This window comes from Physeter macrocephalus, chromosome 7, assembly GCF_002837175.3.
Source record: "Physeter macrocephalus isolate SW-GA chromosome 7, ASM283717v5, whole genome shotgun sequence".
NCBI classification, from domain to species: Eukaryota; Metazoa; Chordata; class Mammalia; order Artiodactyla; family Physeteridae; genus Physeter; species Physeter macrocephalus.
In genome coordinates, this window is record NC_041220.1 from 9,366,008 (window position 1) to 9,386,127 (window position 20,120).

A 20,120-nucleotide genomic window follows, 5' to 3' on the forward strand; every position below is an offset into this window, starting at 1 on the left:
ACCGGGCAGCCGACCGAGACTGGCCTGGGTAACCTGAAACGGACGAGCCGGGGAGGGCTGTAGAGACCGCACCTCAAGCAGCTGGTGCACTGATTCGGGGTATGCGCCCGGGGCTCCGGGATATGTGTATATGAACTTTGCTTTTGGTATATCAGCGTTTCTGGTTGTTTTCCGATTCCGTTTTACTTTAGCTTTTTAATTAGCCCCATTTGGAAGCACCTTAAGTTCAGAGCTAAGCCTTCCAGGATTTTGCTTTTGCATTCATTACGCACGGAATGCTTTAGGAAAGACGGTTCAAGCGCTCTCTTCCATTTTTGTGTCTCCTGACTCTTTCCACAAATAGGAGGCTATTTCTAGAACATTTCATCTGATGATTTGATAACATCGAGTGAGCTGCTTTTTTAACTCCAGACTGAGGAGAAAGAAAAAAATAAAATGAGGATTAACACCCTTTTTAAATGCAGTGACTCTGGAGAGAGATGCTGTCTTGTTGTAGTAGCAGATTACCGTGCAGCTCTCTCTTTTCCTACTTTCCTTTGCCCTGGGGGGGAGGGGGGTGGCATTATAAACCAGAAAAGGGGAGTAGTGTACTTAACGCCCTTTTAAAGCAAAACCGATGAATTACACATCGTTGACCGCGTGGAGGCTAGGAACCTTCTGGAGAAAGGATGCAGGAATCAAGGAGGAAGACTTGAAAGCTCTTTGGCAGAACTCCTCCCTTGGCATGAAAAAAAAGAAACACAGTTGGTTAGCAGGCAGTTTTACTTTTTCAGTTTGTATTTGGGATTTTATTTTTGAAAAAAGAAACAGAGATTCCCAAATGTTCCAAATGGTGTGGTTGGAGCCATTGGTTAAAGCGTTTCATTCCGAGTAACAGATTTAAATTTCTTAAGATTTGCATAATAATTAAAAACTTTAAAAAACATACATAATGAGAGTTGTACCACTACTGGAGATACAAGATAGTTTTGCTGCAGTCTCAGAAATAGAAGTAATAGTCTCCAAATTGAAAGGCAGTTTCTTACATTATATAGAAATAAAATTATGATGCTAGTATCTTAGAATCATGCAGGACTGTACTTTTTCTTTTGAGAGGCTTAAGGTGCCTCTCAGGTAGTCCCATCTTGTTTTGCATGAAAGAGGATGGGGTGATGAGAAGGAAGGAAAGTCGAGAAAGACTTCAAAACGGCTGTAGCAAAATAAGCTATAATGTGTGTGGTACATGGAAAAATGGAGGAAAAAAGTGAATTACTTTTCAAAAATGCATCTTTTTAAACCTAAACGGGAGGTTTTAAAATAACTTTATTTTTATTTTTACATCTACTACAAACGCTAGGAATTTTTAAAGGTGCGTCTCTCAGTTCACTTTTAGCATCATGCTCTAACCAACTGAGCTGACTGTCCACTTGACTCTAACTTCACGTTTAGAGGTGACACCTTCATAGTTGGTCAGTGGTTATCTTATCGGTGTTTAACTGAACTCCAGTCCTGAGATAGAATGTTGGGGGAATATTCAAGCTTGCATGATTTAAAGATGTTCTTATTTTCAGAAGTTTGCTTTTCATTTTGTTTTCAGTAACATGAAAGCGCTATGTAGGATTCTGTATGAATGTTAATTGCTTTTTCTTTAACTTGCAGATCTGCAGGGTGAGGTGGAACCACTCGGGCTGAAGTACAGATGCCAAGTGTGTGTGACCTGTGGTGAGTTACTTAATTTCTCTGAACCTCAGTTTCCTCATCTTGTACTTGGGAGTAATATCTAACTCACAGAATCGATAAGAAGGTTAGACAGGATAATCTACGTAAAGGACTCGGGTTAGTATAGCTGCCTAGAGAGGGACCTTAACAAACCCTTAGCGACTTCTTTTGGCTGTGACGGAGTGAAGAGAACAACGTGAGCCCGGGAAGTAGGAGACCTAGTTTCTGCTCTTGGATTCAACCAGTTACTTCTCAGAGGACCAAAGTTAACTTCAGCTGCCATTAAAATGAGGTTAGGAATGTCAGTCTCTTTCCTGGAGGTTGGATCAAATGGATTTTTAAGGTCTCTTTAATAAGATGACCCCTTTGATGATATAACTCTGCCCCCTTTAGACATTTACTACATTTAGAAACAGCACTTGCTGGTTTCAGGGGCGTGTGTTTCTGTGTGTGAGCCGGTACGTGAACTAGACTCACTGTAAGTTCCGGTGAATGTGGAGGAAAGCCTGGCTAACTCTGTTGAGATGGCCTCACGCATCCCTCCTGTCTCTGGCTGACATAGGTTGGTTCTAGCTCTAGTTGCCCACGAACATCGCCAGTGAGTCAGCTGATGTGAGCTCACTTACTACGTGCAACATTCTTCTTTCAACATTTGTTTTTAAAATTGGAGAAAGAGTGTAGCTGGGCTTTGTTTTGTTTAAGTGGTGGTATAACATCACGTTTAAGAGCATGGGCTTTGGAGTCTGGGAGATGTAAGTCTTGAGGTTATAGTAAAGGGCAAATTAAATAGTCTATGTAAAGTTTTTAGCACAGATTCACACACACAGTAGGCTTGCAGTAATAGTAACTATTACTTTTTCTTCATTCAGCAGGTATCTGTTGAGCCCTCCCTTGTGCCAGACACTAGTCTAGTCTCTAGGGGTAAAGAAATGAACAAAGAGGCTCAGTCCTTCCTTCATGGAGCTTCTGGTTCCTCAATGCTAGGAACACCATTATTTAATGACAGCTTGGATTGTAAAAGGCGTTCTACTTTCGGATCTGCTAAAATGTGGTGAGGGGAGAGCGCCTTGAGAGTGGAGGAAATACATTGTTGCTTTTTTGTTACTGCTTCGGGAATGTGTACTTAATGGAACCTGGCAGACAAAACTGTTAACAACTGTAGATTGTGGGAGATCTGGTCTTCTCAGATTCGGGTTCAGTTTTCTAGGCACTTGTGAAGCATCTACGGTGCTCCTTTGTTAGGCTGGGGACAGGAGATACACAGATGAGTAAAACCTGGTTCCCTGCGTGGAGAAGCTCTCAGTCTGTTCACGGATGGGGAATTGGTGGGTGAGGTGCAAGAAGCAGTGATCTTACCTCAATAGTACTTTTCATTTTTTAAAAGACTGTGAAGTATCTGAAAGCATAGAACAGTATGTGTAATATATGTTCTACAAACAACAATAAAAGGACAGAAGCAGAACATCAGCCATGGTACTGAAGCTCCCTTGTGCTCCTTCCAGAAGGTACCCTTCATTGTCACATATACACAGGTCTCTCTCAGTCTTTGTTTGGATCATTTTTTTGCTCTTCTTCATAGCTGTAGCACCACTAATGTTTTTATCTCCAAATACTTGTGTTTGGACTTTGTAAAGATGCATCCCATTCTGAATTCTTCTGTGACTTTTTCCCCTCCTCAACACCATTTTTAAGATTTAGCTGCACTGATGTTTGTAGATGGAATTCATTTCTCTTCCACTGCTGTACAGCGTTCTATTTTATGCACGTGTTGCAGCTTATCCATTTTCTTACAGATGGACATTTGGGTTGTCTTTGTTCTATGTATTTCAGATAATCCTGAAGTGAATGTTCTTGTGCGTATACCTCGGGGCGTATATTCGTGAGTTTCTTGCTGCATTGTACAGTAGGATAGCCACTAGCCATATGTGACTACTTATATTAAAATAATTAAAATTAAATGAAATTAAAATGTCAGTTCCTCAGTCACATTAGCCACCTTTCACGTGCCTAGTAGCCACATGTCCCTTGTGACCACCATATTGGACAGTACAGATATGTAACATTTCCATCACAGAGTTCTCAGTTTCCAGGTTTTACTCATCTTTGTATCTCCAGTTCTCAGCATAGCGAAGGAGCACTGTAGATACTTGATAAGTTGGACAGCGCTGGTCATGTACCTGGGAATGGAATTACTGTGCCGTGAGGTATTTACATCTTCATCTTCACTAGAATTAATGCCCGCTTGTTTTCCAAAGTGGTTCTGCCAACTTACACTCCCACCAGCTGTGGGTCAGAGTCCTGGTTGCTTTATATCCTTGACTTGGCACTGTCAGACTTTTTAATTCTTGCCAGTCTGGTCAAGTGTCTTTTTCTGAAGGCACACCGCGCCTTATGCAGACAATGGAAAGATCGTTCTTCTAGTTGTACAAAGCCCAACACCAGCTAGTAAAGAAGGCCCCACCTGTGCAGGGATCATCAGGGGAGGGGTAGGAATGTTTCCTGTGTTGGCTAAAAGAGTCAGAGGACCAAAGTCCAGCTGAAGTGGAAGAGAGAGAGAAACCAGCAAGGAGTGGATTCACACTCTTGAAAACTTCTCTCTGCCTTCTGTGCCGTTTCTACCTGTGGTAGTAAACTTTTGGCAATAAAGTATGTCATTAGAAGAAATCTTCTTTGTTACTGGAGTTAATTCTGCATTTGAGTTTTGGCTCCAGATTTATTCAAAGCTTGGATTTGGGGAGTGTCTGCAGAGCACTGAAGCCTGGGACATTCCCTTTTCCTGCTGTTGGAAAAGACCCTCCCTTCCCCATATACCATTTAGGTAAAGGCTTCTGAGCTTCTTTGAAACAAAGCTTATCTCTATCATAAATGAGATTAGAAGTCCTGCCTGAGTGTTATTTAGGTTTTAGTGACTTTCAAGGAAATAAGAATCAGTTGTTAGGCTGATGTTTGCACAGTCTAATTAGTAAGACAAAGTTTAGGAATTGCAGCTTGTCTTTTAGCATTCAACTCTCTAGGACTAAAAGGAGATTTATCTACCCTGCCGCCGCCCTGCCCCTCTCCCTCCCCGCCCCCCCGCCCCCTCCGCCCCGGCTTGGCCTCCCCAGAATTTAAAAGAAAATACATACAGAAAACTTTGTCCTTGGAACCTCGCATTCCCTACGTGTAAGTTATGCCTGCCAGGGTGGCGCTGCCTTGCCCCAGTGCAGATCTGGCGGAACAGCAGATACTAAGCACAGGAAGAAGGGAGTCACACCCCAGCCCGTCGGGGAGCTACCGTGTGTGCTGAGGACTCAGCGCAGAGTCCTGCACCTGCAGCAGGTGCTACAGCAGCGGACAGTGACTGGTCACCTGCCCCGAGTGCCGGGCCCCGTGCTAAGCCCTCGTTACTCGCGTTGTGTCACCAGTCCTCACGACAACCCTGTGGCTCTTCTCGCCACTTCGGGGACAGGAAACAGGCTTAGAGTGTTTAAATATCTTCCCCAAGGTCTCACAGCGAGCACGTGGTTAATTTGGGGCTTGAACTTTGGTCCTTTTGACCCTTAAGCCCTGCTAACATCATCCTGAGTCTTTTACCAAAATAGATAGAGGAGAAGGACTGGGAAAAGTATGAGGTGTGACACGGAGGGAAGGATCGGAAGGTCCATCTTTCTTCCTTTTGTTTTGCGACGGGGAGATAAGAGGCAGGAAATGGAGGGGCCGGACTGAAGTGGCCCGGGACAGCCAGGGTGGCTGGTGCGGGTGCCGAGCCAGTGTGTGGTCCTGAATTCTTCTGTAGCACCTTTTATAATTGTGTGTTTTGAAGGGAAGTGAAAGATTCTACTCCTTTAGAAGCAAGGGAGAGACGGTGAGCGAGGGAAAATGGGTCAGAGGACCCAGGAGATCAAAATGCCCAGTAATGAAGAACATTGCCAAAGACAGACCTTTAAATTCCTGGACACCAACAGCTCCTAGATTCGGGGGTTCCACCAGAGTGTACTTTAAGTGAAAGCTAAATTAATATCTGACTTCTCTTCAGCGCACTGAACTGCTCTCCTGAAAGCTAGATGCTTTTAGCGCCTCCTGCTCTAGTTTTGGCAGGGCGCCGTGATGAGCTAGACCATATCTCCAATTAGGGTTAATAATTCTTTGATAGGAATACATCTTATCTGTGGTTGCTATTTAGTTACCTCTGAATAAGTAGTTTTCTTTTTTTTTTAACATCTTTATTGGAGTATAATTACTTTACAATGGTGTGTTAGTTGCTGCTGTATAACAAAGTGAATCGGCCATATGCATACCTATGTCCCCATATCCCCTCCCTCTTGCGTCTCCCTCCCTCCCTCCCACCCTCCGTATCCCACCCCTCTAGGTGGTCGCAAAGCACCGAGCTGATCTCCCTCTGCTATGCGGCTGCTTCCCACTAGCTCTCCACCCTACGTTTGGTCCCTCCCTCTTGCGTCTCCCTCCCTCCCTCCCACCCTCCGTATCCCACCCCTCTAGGTGCGCGCAAAGCACCGAGCTGATCTCCCTCTGCTATGCGGCTGCTTCCCACTAGCTCTCCACCCTACGTTTGGTAGCGTATATATGTCCATGCCACTCTCTCACTCCGTCCCAGCTTACCCTTCCCCCTCCCCACGTCCTCAAGTCCGTTCTCTATGTCTGCATCTTTTGAGTAAGTAGTTTTCATTTGACTACTTGAAGATTGCATTAGTATAATTCAGGTGGACAGGATTTTCACAATAGCCCTATTTATCTCTTTTCATAAATGGTTTCTACTAGTCAGTCAGGGGTGAGGCCGTACCTCAGGCTGCTTTCCCAGGCTGGCAGCTGGCCAGAGCATCCAGAGTTCAGCTGACGCTCAAGGACTGAATCGTGTTAAACAGACTTATAAGAAACTGATAGATCCAGGGTGCCGAATTAACAATGAGAAGTAGAAATGCCAAGAAGGCTGAGATGCTTTGGACAGCTGGCCATATTTCCCCATAGTACTATCTGCCTTGGAAACCAAGTTATTTAAGATTGCTTATTAATCATGGAATCTGAGCAGGGCAAGTGGCTGGGTAAATTTAATGATTCATGTTATGGAGCCTGATCTCCCCATCTCCGTTATTGGGAAATAATTACTTAGCAGATCAAATAGCTTGACCGGTTATGGTACCCGTTTTCTCTGGACGGAGCCGGAGATATTGGGAAGTTCTGACTGTTTGGCTGTCCCTTTTCTAGACTCCTCACTGTATCACACGCTAGTCAAGAGCACGTTCTCGGGGCTCACGCCCTAGCTCTGCCGCTACCTCGTTGTGTGGTTTAGTCAAGCCACTTCAACACTTTCCGTCTCACTTTCTTTTTCTTCATTCTCTTTTCTTTTGTCGTCACTTTCTTCATCTACAAATTTGAGTGGATAATAGCAGTACCTACCTCTTAGAAGGTTAAATGATTTAATGTCTGTGAACCACATAGAAAAGCGCCAGACTCAGCATAAGCTCAAATGAACTCTTACCTGCTGTTGTTATTAATTGTGTAATGTTAATATTATCAATTAGGAGGTTTTTTTTTTAAATTTCGAGTGACAGAAATCCAATTCAGACATTCATTCTTAAGCAGACAAAGAGGGGACTTATTAGACTGCATAGAGGTGATTCTCATTGTTCGTGGTAGTTAAGTTCTGTGAAGTTGCTGAGAACACCAGATTAATAAAGACTGAGCCATTGCTTCTGGGGAAACACAGGGTTAGTTAGGTTCCTGCCAAGAGCCTCTGGTCAACAGATCAATACGTAACCTTGTTTCATATGTGTTTAAGTGTGTTTCTGGGGGCAGCCTCCTGGTGGTCCAGTGGTTAGGACTCCGTGCTTTCACTACCCAGGTTCAATCCGTGGTCAGGGAACTAAGCTCCTACAAGCCTTGCGGTGCAGCCAAAGGAAAAAAAAAAAAATCTAGAAAAAAGTGTGTTTCTTTTTAAACACCTTATTTGATGCCTATTTCTTACAAATGATTAACTCTATACAATATTTCTTTATAATAAAACACTAGTCACGCAGAGTTTTTTTTTAACATTTTCCCGACCCTGGGTAACGTGACAGTAAATTTCTTTGGCTTTCAGCCTCACAACAGTGCTGTCTACTACACGCTATAATCAGGCATCATTTCATGAATCCCCAGATATTCAGTTGCTTTTCTATCTCTTCTGTAGCTTCATTACGCACTATAGATGTTACTCTGGCACTTTCCAGAGCGGCCACATGTACTGATCAGTGAATTTCCTCTTTTTTGCATTAGCATTGAACTCACAGCCAACAGCACTGGAACTCACGCATGAACGAAGCTCACCTGTCACACGTATTTTCCTTGTGCGGCACATCACAGCCTTCGTGTACTTAGGAACACTAGACAGTGCTTCAGCTCTATGCTTGGGGGGGCATTTTAAACAGCAAAATCACCAACAGAACAATATAAAAGTATGAGAACTGCGGCACCAAGTAGAGTCAAAAAGATCACTTGCTCACGGTGTGAGAGATGAGGCAAGAAGGTAGAGCGCCGTCTCGTTTGACTTCAGCCGGGAACGTGCAGAGAGAGTGGCCCAGATTTTTCACCTCTCTGCACGTGTCTGGGAATGACTGCAAAAAGCCTCCGAGTATTGACTCTGAGGTTACAAATAAATGTCGGTGAGTAGGCAAATTCACAAGTATGGAATCCATGAGTAAGGAAACACAGCTGTACTCAGGAAGAGAGAAGGTCGGGGTCCTGGCCCTAGGCTAGAGGGGATCCCAGGCTCAGTCTGCATCACTGGGACTCTTTCTGTCTCCTGTCTTTGAACCTCTCTGGCCGGTAGCTTCCCTATGTCTTACAGGTATCCTCTGCGCGACAGGGAAGGTAGCTTCCTGCAGCTACAGGTACCTTCAGAGGCAAGAGACAGTCTTCCATCTGAGCTCCATGGGATTAATGGGGGAGGACTCTGGCCCAGTTGGGAGTGTGAACCTCTCCCTGCACCCATCACAGTGGCTTAGGGGTGGCCTTCTCCGAGTGGCTTGGCCAGGGTCACGCTCACCTTTGTGCAGGAGGGCGGAGGGTTTGTTACCAGATAAAGAGGGACTTGAGGAGAGAGATTAGACAAAAGGGCAGTCCCTAACACCTTTGAGGAATTTATTTTAAACTAACCTTCGTTCTTCAGAAAGGTCGTACCACACTGGGTTGCAGCTTTCTCTTATATTAAGTGCATTTCAGTCGTGGCCCTTTTTAATTGATGAATAGTGTTCCATTGTATTTTATTGATGAGTAGTGTCCATGTTGATGGACATCTGGGTTGTTGCCATTTTTGTTTAGTAGGAATCAAGCTGGTGTCAGCATTGTTTATAGACCTTTGCGTATGTAGACATACAATCATAGCTTCTTTTATTTTTTTTTTAAAGAAATACTTTGTCCTATCTAAAGTGAGGCTTTGATTGTGTCCCAAAGGCCTTTTTTTTTGTTTTTTTAAATAAATTATTTATTTTTGGCTGCGTTGGGTCTTCGTTGCTGCACGTGGGCTTTCTCTAGTTGCAGCGAGCGGGGCCTACTCTTCGTTCTGGCGCGCGGGCTTCTCATTGCAGTGGCTTCTCTTGTTGCAGAGCACGGACTCTAGGTGCATGGGCTTCAGTAGTTGTGGCACGTGGGCTCAGTAGTTGTGGCTCGTGGGCTCTAGAGCACGGGCTCAGTAGTTGTGGCTTGTGGGCTCAGTAGCTGTGGCTCGTGGGCTCAGTAGTTGTGGCTCGCAGGCTCTAGAGCGCAGGCTCAGTAGCTGTGAGTTGTGGCTCGTGGGCTCTAGAGCGCAGGCTCAGTAGTTGTGGCGCACGGGCTTAGTTGCTCCGCGGCATGTGGGATCTTCCCGGACCAGGGCTCGAACCCGTGTCCCCTGCGCTGGCAGGCGGATTCTTAACCACTGCGACACCGGGGAAGTCCAGATCTTAATACCATATTTTTAGACACATTGTATTTGTCTGGTTAAGGAGATGGCTTAATGCTTCAGCTGCCTAATCTCATCCTTTATCTCTTAATTCTGGCTACTTTCACTCTCTGAGGGCAACTTTATTTTCAAGTTTCTAAGACATCTTGTGTTGTATACTGACTACATCATTCCATACGCTTTTTTGGTGTGTGTTCTTGCTCTTGTAGGTGACGTATAAATCTACTTGGGTGGCAGTGTAGCCCCCGGTGGATCAGAGCATGCACTTGGCTTCAGGCCCAGATTCCTAGCCTGGTTGTGTTCCTTCCAGCTCTGTGACCTTGAGCATGCTTCTTAATCTCTCTGAGCCTTGCTTTATCTGAAAATGAGGCTAAAAATAGTGCTTGGGGTGCAGAGTTGTTAAGATGAAATGAGATAAGGATATAAAATGCTTATTAGTACAGTGACTGCGGTATAGTAAAAGCACTATGATGTTTATGTAATTATTGGTAGGAGAGACAAGACAAACTCATGAAACATTAAAAATGAAGAAAGTAATTAGTACAAGTACAGCAGCTGAGCAAATTGGGAAAATTAAATTATGACTAGACTGTGGTCTTGCTGCTCTTTTTAAATGTCTGTCCTCCCCACCCCCCCAACCCTATCCCTAGTTTGCAGCTTATCTCTCCTCCCTTCCTTCCCGTGATTGCATTTCACTCAGAATAACATTTTTTTTCACGTTCTTTATTGGAGTATAAATGCTTTACAATGTTGTGTCAGTTTCTGCTGTACAACAAAGTGAATCGGCCACATGTGTATATACATCCCCATATCCCCTCCCTCTTGCGTCTCCCTCCCTCCCAGCCCTCTAGTGGACACAAAGCACCGAGCTGATCTCCCTGTGCTATGCGGCTGCTTCCCACTAGCTGTCTGTTTTACACTTGGTAGTGTATATATGTCCGTGCCACTCTCTCACTTCGTCCCAGCTTACCCTTCCCCCACCCTGTGCCCTCAAGTCCATGCTCTACGTCTACGTTTTTATTCCTGCCCTGCCATTAGGTTCATCAGTACAGCTTTTTAAAATTCCATATGTGTGCATTAGCATATGGTATTTGTTTTTCTCTTTCTGACTTACTTCAGTCTGTATGACAGACTCTAGGTCCATCCACCTCACTACAAATAACTCAGTTTTGTTCCTTTTTATGGCTGAGTAATATTCCATTGTTTATATGTGCCACATCTTCTCTATCCATTCATCTGTCGATGGACACTTAGGTTCCCTCCATGTCCTGGCTATTGTAAAGAGTGCTGCAGTGAACATTGGGGTGCATGTCTCTTTTTGAATTATGGTTTTCTCAGGGTATATGCCCAGTAGTGGGATTGCTGGGTCATAGGGTAGTTCTATTTTTAGTTGTTGTTTGTACGAAAAGGCAGCATGAGTTTTTAAATGGTAGTGAAACCTTGGGGTAGTGAGCTGTGATCAATCAGCCGAAGGTTGACTGAGCGCCTGCTAAATCAGAGACGTATAGGTCGTGCCGTGGTCTCTGCCTGAGGCGATTAAAATTTGGCTGAGGAGTTAAGTTATAAGAGACAGAGCAAGTTTCCAGTCAAGGCCGTATGGTAGATGTGTCGGAGGGATGCAGGCTGACTGGGGCTGGAACGGTCCCCAGAGGCTCCCAGGTAGGAACCGAAGCTTGACCCAGATCCTGAAGGATGTGTAAGGGGGAATGGCAGAGAAGATAGCATTTTTTTTCCCGTTTCTCATTTGTTTTTGAGTAGTGAATTACTACTCTGCAAGTGAACAGTTGGCTACCTAAAGGAGTTAGGGAGTTCAAGATTAGTTAGTTTAAAAAAACCCAAAACCAGAAAACTCAAAGGAAAGGCGCAACAAGAGAGGACAAGTTGAAGTCAAGAGGGTAGTTTCAAAACAGTTATTGCCATCATGGTTTGCAGACATTGTTTCAGCAAGTCTCCTGAACTCAGTTCTTCATCAGTGATCTGAAAACCACATTCTGTCTGTGATCACTGTTGCTTTACACAAAATTTATTTAGACATTTTTAAAAACTCTTACTAAAACACAAAAATAGCATTATTATTATAACTACCTTCAGCAATATTAATATGTTTTATGTTGAGATGCAAGGTATCTGAAGAATATTAAGGGGAGGGCTTCTTTAAAATTGATGACATTTATTCCTTAAAGTGATTTTTTTTTTCCTGATTCCCCTGCACCCTTTTTTTTTTTTTTTTTTTTCCTTACAAAGCTCTCTTCTAGGCTACATGACTCCCTGAAGGACAAGAACGATGTTATGTTGGGGATATTGGTCTCTGGGCCAACCTGGAATCGGCACTAACCTGCAGGGGGTCGTGACCGAGCCACAGGTGTGCGGCTTTGTATCCGACAGAAGCGTCCAGGAAGTGGCCTGCGGAGGAAACCACTCCGTGTTCCTGCTGGAGGATGGGGAAGTGTACACGTGCGGTGTGAACACCAAGGGGCAGCTGGGCCACGAGAGGGAAGGAAACAAGCCAGGTGAGTGTGCACCGAGGCAGCCTCGATGACGGGCGAGGCCGGCTGAGGACTGGGAAAGCTGGCCGAAGGTTTCCTCACCCAGTGTTGACCTTTCAGGGAGGCTCTCCTTTTGGTGAGAGATGATGAGGTAGGGTCTTAAATTGTGACTGTGTAGTATTTTTCACACTAGCATGTGCCGTTTTCTTTGTCACTTGCCGTCTCTTTTGTTCAGTCCAAATCACATCAAGAGGCCAAAGCTTCATGGAAAAACAGCCTTGCTGGGTTTTGTCTAGATAATTTTATTCTTTTGTGTTCTTTTAGGAAAGTCAGTTGGGCATTAGGGAGAGCTATTTTTTTTTTTCCCCCTGTGCCTGCCTCCCTCTTTTCTCGTAGTTATTCTCTTCTTTAGCATGTATCAGCATTAACTTGTAATCATTAATTTTTATGTTGACCCTTGGATAAAAGGCTGCAGGGCTGGTCTTCAGGATAAATTGTGAGGTATGTGAAGCACGATGTGTGGGCTCCTTCCCCACTCTTTGGCCCCTGGTTCCCTCGTTAGAGCCTCCTGGAGAAGCCGCCGCCCCAGTCCTGCCCTCCTGGAGCAGCGCCCAGTGTTCTAGCCAGGGGCTCCTAACCTGTGGGCCCTGGACGCTGCAGAGTTCAAGGAAGGGGTCTGTAGCATGGGCCATACGTGTGTGTACCCCTTTATATGTACAACGCGCCTGATACTACGTGTTTTCAAACGTAAGAAGATCCTGTTCACTGAAATAAAAATTAAGTTCACAGTGCCACCAGTTCATTAATTGAGTTAGTAAATCCTAATCATTATGTGTTTAACCAACGAATATAATACAGAATTATCCTATATAGCTATTTTGGAGGTGGCAGGAAGGTTTTTGACTTTAAAAAATATTTTTCATCTTGGAAAAAACCGAGGTCTTTTTTCGCCTCCTGTAAAAACTCACTTGCGTCTTGGCGTGGCGCTCCGACACGTGCTCTGTTCCCCAGCTGAGAGCGGTATCTCACAGCTAATGCCCGCAGGGGGGTTGACGGCAGGGCCCAGCCCGACGGCGTGCTCCCGTCTGGGGGGAATGTCTGCATTCAAGACCCACTTTAAGAGACCCGGAAGGCCCACTCTACACCCGTGCTCCTGGAGGACGTGTACCCACCCTGGCCAGCCTTTGAAGGGGGTGTTTGGGGGGCCAGGAGGAGATCTCTGTGGTAACGCCTGCTGAGACACCACGGTTGGGGGGGGACTCTGGAGTCAGACACACCTGGTGGAGGAGGCGTTACCTCCCCTCTGACTCTGTATTTCCTGGAAAAGGTGACTCCCTGCTGTTCTGTAGCTCTTGAAGAAGGAGATTCAGATGGTAAAGAAGTCTCCCCAGGGTTACCTGTAGCCTGTGAAGGCCGCCGTCCTCCCACCCTGCTGTCCGTTTTCTCTGTGACCCCGCCGTCTGTGAGGCCGCCTCCCGGTAGGGCCAGCCGCCCAGAGGTGCCTCAGGGCTCACCTTAGTCCTAAGACCTGGGGCCAGAGGATGGGACCTGGGGTGGCAGGTGAAACGGGAAGCCGAAGCCCTTGCAGGCCAGCGATCGCAGAGACCTGCAGATGGCAGCGTGGTGAGTACGCCTGAGTGCCATCTGCCGTCCTTCCAGCCGAGCCTCCTGCCAGAGCCCCTGGCGCCGGGTGGGCGGTCAGCCCGCATCTGCCCACAGCTGCTCCCTCCGGGAGGCAAGGCCGAGTGGCGGCGAGCGACTCCAGCCAGCGACGTTCCAAGAAGCCTCTCGGGCTCGACCGCGGAATCCAGCCGGTGCTTGCAATCGAAATGTGGAATGAGCCGGGCTCTAGTGTAAACTGCAGCGGAGTCCAGAAATTTCTGTTGCTGGTTAAGCTTGCCTGTTGATTATAAACGGCGTAGCAGCTGCAGAATCGTGCCTCGTTGAATGGGAAGATTCTGTGGGAGGGAGCCTCCCTCTCTTTAATTTTCTCGTTGGTAGGTGTGTTCTAAATCTGGGTGCCAGTTGGGTTTAGTTTTAATGAGTGGGAAGGACAGGGTGAGCTTGTTTTCTATGTGTGTTTATCGAGAGCTGTGACCTGGGGAGCTGCTAGGCACAGAGGGGACGTCAGTGACGGAGGGACGCTGTTCCGGGCAGCCTGTAATGGCTGGGCCCACAGGAATGCCATCCCCGAGTAACCGCTGTGGTCTTGGGGGAGGGAGCTTGAGAAAAGGCCGCCTCCCCGGAGAGCGTGCTTCCCGGGGCAGCGGGCAGGTCTGCCTCTGCAAGTCATCATTGCCCAGACCAAAGGATTTAGCAGTAGGAAGGGTTAAAAAGAGTGAGGGGGGAAGGACAGGTGGGAGAAGGTGGTCACGGAGGGGACGCGCAAGGACGGAGCTCTTCGCTTTGAACGTGCGCCTCGAGTCTGTCCTGCCGACGGTGACGTGTCCCTCTCTACGCTCGGTCTCTGGCTGGCAAAGTTGCACGGTACCTGAGCTCATTTTGGGGGGAACTCTGTACGTGCCACGGAGCGTGGTGTAAAGCCCTCCGCGACGATCTTAAAGGATTTCTGTTTTTTCTCCGTGAGCACATCTAATGGTCTCCTGTTGCGTTTGCTGCTTCTGAGCCTACCGTGCTTTCCTCGTACGCGGATTTCCCCCCTTCTTAGCACTGCCCTTGTGTGACCAACGTCGCGTATGTCTCTGTGTGGCACGGGAGCGTGTTTCCAGGGCACCCCAGGCACTGAAACTCCGGTTACGCGGGCCCAGCTGTTCCCCGGTGTGCCAGCAGCCGCCGGTTCTCGCTTAGGCGTGTCCGTGACTCATTCGTTTGTGCTTTGGCCAAAGGTGGAGAGGTCTGTGACCCCCTAGAAGCATTATTTTATTTTATTTTATTTATTTATTATTTTTGGCTGCGTTGGGTCTTTGTTGCTGCGCGCGGGCTTTCTCTAGTTGCGGCGAGCAGGGGCTACTCTTCGTTGCGGTGGGCGGGCTTCTCATTGCGGTGGCTTCTCTTGTTGCAGAGCATGGGCTCTAGAACGCAGGCTCAGTAGTTGTGGCTCGCGGGCTCTAGGGCACAGGCTCGGTAGTTGTGGCTCACGGGCTCTAGAGCGCAGGCTCGGTAGTTGTGGCTCACGGGCTCTAGAGCGCAGGCTCGGTAGTTGTGGCTCGCGGGCTCGGTAGTTGTGGCTCGCGGGCTGTAGGGCGCAGGCTCAGCGGCCATGGCACACGGGCCTAGTTGCTCCGCGGCATGTGGGATCTTCCCGGACCAGGGCTCGAACCCGTGTCCCCTGCGTTGGCAGGCAGGTTCTTAACCACTGTGCCACCAGGGAAGCCCCCAGCAGCATTTTTTACTGGCACAATATCAAAGCCCCGTCTAAACTCAATGTCCAGCTTTTTAAATTGGTGTTGGATTATTACTGTCATGCATACTCTCCCATTTTTCTCCTTCATTCTCTCCCTCACATTGTGATATCAACCTTATCTCCTCCCCCAAATCAGGGATAGTTTCGGTGCTTAGGACAATGTAGGAGGATTAACTAATTTCCTCATGTTTTTGCCCATGAAGTCATCTGATAATTTCCTAAAACATACAGTTTCAAGAGCTGCATTACAGGAAGACGTGTGTGCCTTTGTTTTTTCTCGAACCCGTGTCCCCTGCGTTGGCAGGCAGGTTCTTAACCACTGCGCCACCAGGGAAGCCCCCAGCAGCATTTTTTACTGGCACAATATCAAAGCCCCGTCTAAACTCAATGTCCAGCTTTTTAAATTGGTGTTGGATTATTACTGTCATGCATACTCTCCCATTTTTCTCCTTCATTCTCTCCCTCACATTGTGATATCAACCTTATCTCCTCCCCCAAATCAGGGATAGTTTCGGTGCTTAGGACAATGTAGGAGGATTAACTAATTTCCTCATGTTTTTGCCCATGAAGTCATCTGATAATTTCCTAAAACATACAGTTTCAAGAGCTGCATTACAGGAAGACGTGTGTGCCTTTGTTTTTTTTAAAATAAAGCAAGCAAACAAAACATGAGTTTTTTTCTAAATGATGGTTTTTTAAATAAGTGATTAATCTATAACTGAACATTAAGCAAGTGTTGAAATATTTTATTAAATTAAAATAGAAACTAGTGGCCCATGGAAAAAAATTCAAACAACTTACCTCAGTTTATCGTGCTTCTCTTATTCCCACCCATCCACGTTGTCAACACAACTCTTCTTGTGAAGGGACCCTTCTCCTTTTCCCATACATACTCTGATTTCCCATATTGGGATTTCAGCTTCAGCTAATCCTTGTGTTATCAGGAATGTCTGAATTTATGTAAACCTCTAACCTTTCTTCCTGTCTTGAGTAGGCAAGAACTGTGGTAGATGCCATTATTTAGTTTAACCTATGTTAAATTTTAAAAATTCTGGGGACTTCCCTGGTGGCACAGTGGTTAAGAATCCCAACGCAGCCAAAATAAATAAATCAGTAAAAATTCTGCATAGACCTCCCAGGAGACCTTTCCATGGCAAACCCCAAGAGTAACAATTTATAAACAGACTAACATTTCTGTGCAGCTCTATCTGATTCACACCTGTGATTGGTTCCTTTGACCTCCTCCTGAGTTAGTTTCTCTCTTTCTTGTAGGTAATTTAATCGAATTCACATTCACATTTTGTATTCAGTCTCAGTAATGCCCATCACCCGTACGTAACAGCTCTCCTGCTGTGTGATAAATGAGGTTTATAAAGCCGAACATCTCAGAAGCCTCAATTCCCAGAGCTGTGGTTGCTGGTAACGCTGGTAGAAGTAACACTTTCAAGCAGCTTATCAGGCTGCTCTAGGGCATCTGAAGGACCCCATAACTCTGTTATGTGAATCAGTTTTTGCTGAAAAGCAAACTGACTGAGCTGAAAGGAAACAGAAGAAATCCGGTAATGACTTGCTAACATTGCAACGCGTGTTTCCATGGGCCTAACTCTGATACAAAAGGCAGAAGGTGCCATAGCAGATATTCAGATCTCAACACTGCGCTTGTTAGGGGCCCATCTCTTCCTCAGCAGGAACTGCAGGTGGTGGCGGGTGCCATCTCTGATGATGAGGATGGTGGTCATTCAAACCCCATGGAGGTGTTGACGGCTTTGACAGCTGAGTGGACAGCTTTCTGGTCCAGAGGCCTAGGGACCAGGAGCAAATGTCATTTAATAATTTTACTTTTCTGGTGTGGTTGATCAACAGTTACTTTTTTCTGTCTGTAGTACTCAGCCTGCTTTCCTTAAAGGCATTTGAACGTTTTATAAAATCTATACTTATTTATGAGCATATTCTTCAATGTGAGATGCTTTTTGTGTTTTAAAAATTTGCAGTTTACTTTTAAGTAATTAACACAGTGGTTTGCACCGTGATACAAGAGGCTCAGTTCATTTATTAATTGTAAAAGTGGTTAACTATACATATTCCAAGCTCTCTTCGTGTCGATGTGCTCATCATCTTTAAGCTGATTAACCCTCATGATAGCCCTGTAAAGTAGGTCAGTAGTATTATCCCAGGTATATAGGTAAAGGAGAAGAGGAAGGAGAGTTGAGTTTGATTTTGGTTGGGTACTGACAGTTTGGTTTTAATAATCCTGGAATTTTGTCCGTGGATATCTTTTTAACTTCAGACTGACTGGGAAGGCCAGTAGAATTTTATTTTCAAGTTGTTTTTCTCGTTTATATTCAATTTCCACTCAGTCCTTATAAAAGAAACAAGGATATAAACTTGGCCACCAAGAAGCTTGTATTCTTTACTTTACTGGTTGAATACCACATGATCAAGGTGCTTTGATTAAAGGTACGGAGAAACAATTCCCTTTCATCTTTAAAATCCTTAGATGACTGTCAGTTTGTTTTATGCTCTTTTGAGGACCACATAATCTAGGGAAAAAGAACACATGATAATTCATATCTCAGCGGATACCTTTTGCCTCGCAGTTTACCTCATGTTCTTTGTTCCTTTATTTCCTTGAATTACTTCTCATTCAGTCATTCAGTCAGCAGATATTTACGGAGTGATTAGACTACTAGGTTCCCCGTTTGTTCTAGATACTGTCGGGACAAAACACCTTTAGCGCAGAGCTGCCCTTTGCGAAGTTACAGGCCAGGTGGGAATAAGGTGTGTTCCTGTGAAGTTTACACAATGCAGTTCACCTTGTGCCGAGCAAGAGAGAAAGGTCCTAAGCGTGTCAAAATAAGAGTTGTGGTGGAGAGTTAGGGCTAAGTCAGGTCACAGTGAGTGCTGAATTCTGATCTCTAAGAAATGTCATCTTTTCCACCACACACATATAAAGTTCAAGTTTATCTTAGGTTGGTTTGTTCAGGGGTCGCTTTGGTGATGGTGTCAGTCTCTAGGGATGTTCCATGATTTTAGTTAAGTCCACCCTTGAATTTTTGTGTTGTGATAATGATTTCATTGTCTGGCAGGTTTGATGAACTCTTGTCTAGCTTGGTGATCTGTGATCTTGACAGATCAAGGATAGGTGAAATGTTTCTGAATTTATCCATCTGGATGGAGTATATCTAGTCAGCTGATACTTCACAGTGATTCAAGAGCTACCGGAATCTTTGTCTTTCTGAGTAAATGCCCTGTGATAGCATGTAATGTTGAAATCTGTGGTAACTCTCCAACAGATACTGTCTCATATCCTTACAGATTTTAAATCATTTTTTCTCTCATTATTCAGACATGTTTTGCAATTTCTATTATATATAATTATTAAATAACTCATAGCAATTGAAATCGTTATTGTGAATGATTTTAATTTAGAGTGTTAGCTAATTATTCAGGCAGTATAATGCATGAGAGAGCATGGACTCTGGAGCCAGACTTATGGGTTAGAATCCTGGCTCTGCCCCTCACTGGCTGCGTGACTCTGGGAAGGTTGCTTAACCTCTCTGTGTCTCAGTTTTCTTAGTTGTAAAATGTGGATAATGTTAATAGTATCTATCTGTTAGGGTTGTTGTGAGGATTTAGTAAGTTGTATGTCAGGTGTTTGGAATAATGCTGGCTCAAAGTATCAATAAGAACTCAATGAGTGCTAGCTGTTATTACTGCTCATAGTAGTAATTTGTCCTAACACCTTCCATTACAATTTTTTGATCCTCCTATTCCAGAATATAAACAAATAATAAATTCATTAAGTATATATTATATTTATACATATATAAATAATTGTGTTAATCGTTTTTATAGGTTCCCTTAACACTATAGGGTCTGATGAATGGTATATACATCCAGGGGAGGGAAATGATGTAGGCTAGGGGCGTTAAGAGAGACTTCACAGATTATGCTTATTTTTATATTTTGAGTTTTAAAGGACAGTCTTTTCTTTATTTTCCTTTTCTTGGGTCCTTTACCTTACTGGTCCCAAGAAAAGTACCTTACATATATTAGGAACTCTGTAAAAACTGCTTATGCACATATGGACATGTATACATATATCTTATCTCTACACCATGGTTAAGATTGCCCCCAGCATTCTGGTCCAAATTTGCAAAGACAGGGGAAGCAAATGAAGCCACTATGGATATTTTGGCACACCAAGGGCTACTTTGTGATGCTCCTAGAGGACTTGAAGTGGTTTGGCAAAACATGGCCAGGTGATTTGATCTTACCACAGGTTCAGAAAGTAGACTGCAATCCATTGACGCTGAGCCCAGCTGAATTTTGTAGGCAGTTACTTTAGGTTTCCAGTTAGCTTTGATGGGGGTGAATCTTCGGCCAGGGTTATACATGACCTGAAAGAAGGTAAGTGGTTTTCTTTCTGCATTCTGCAGTGGCCTAAGAAGAGATTACTCTGGAGTCCGAACCTGTCTGATCCCTGTTTGTTTGTTTTTTTTTTTTAAAATGGGCCTGTGCCATCATCAAAAACTCTACAAACAATAAATGCTGGAGAGGGTGTGGAGAGAAGGGAACCCTCTTGCACTGTTGGTGGGAATGTAAATTGATACAGTCACTATGGAGAACAGTATGGAGCTTCCTCAAAAAACTAAAA

The 20,120-nt window shown here is 45.0% G+C and overlaps 1 protein-coding gene across 7 annotated transcripts in view; it reads left to right on the plus strand.

The window, feature by feature from the left end:
- Nucleotides 1-20,120, plus strand: part of HERC3 (HECT and RLD domain containing E3 ubiquitin protein ligase 3) — a 140,068-nt gene that overhangs the window by 1,017 nt on the left and 118,931 nt on the right. For 6 of the 7 annotated variants that reach the window (XR_008617745.1, XM_055085803.1, XM_055085802.1 and 3 more), the window contains exons 2-3: nucleotides 1,639-1,701; nucleotides 11,858-12,122. Coding sequence is in view for 6 of the 7 variants with exons in the window: in XM_055085803.1 (XP_054941778.1) it covers nucleotides 11,898-12,122 (225 nt within the window). In the remaining variant the exon portion in view is untranslated. Of the gene's footprint in view, nucleotides 100-1,638; nucleotides 1,702-11,857; nucleotides 12,123-20,120 lie in introns of all 7 variants that reach the window. The other variant, XM_055085799.1, reaches the window with a different exon arrangement.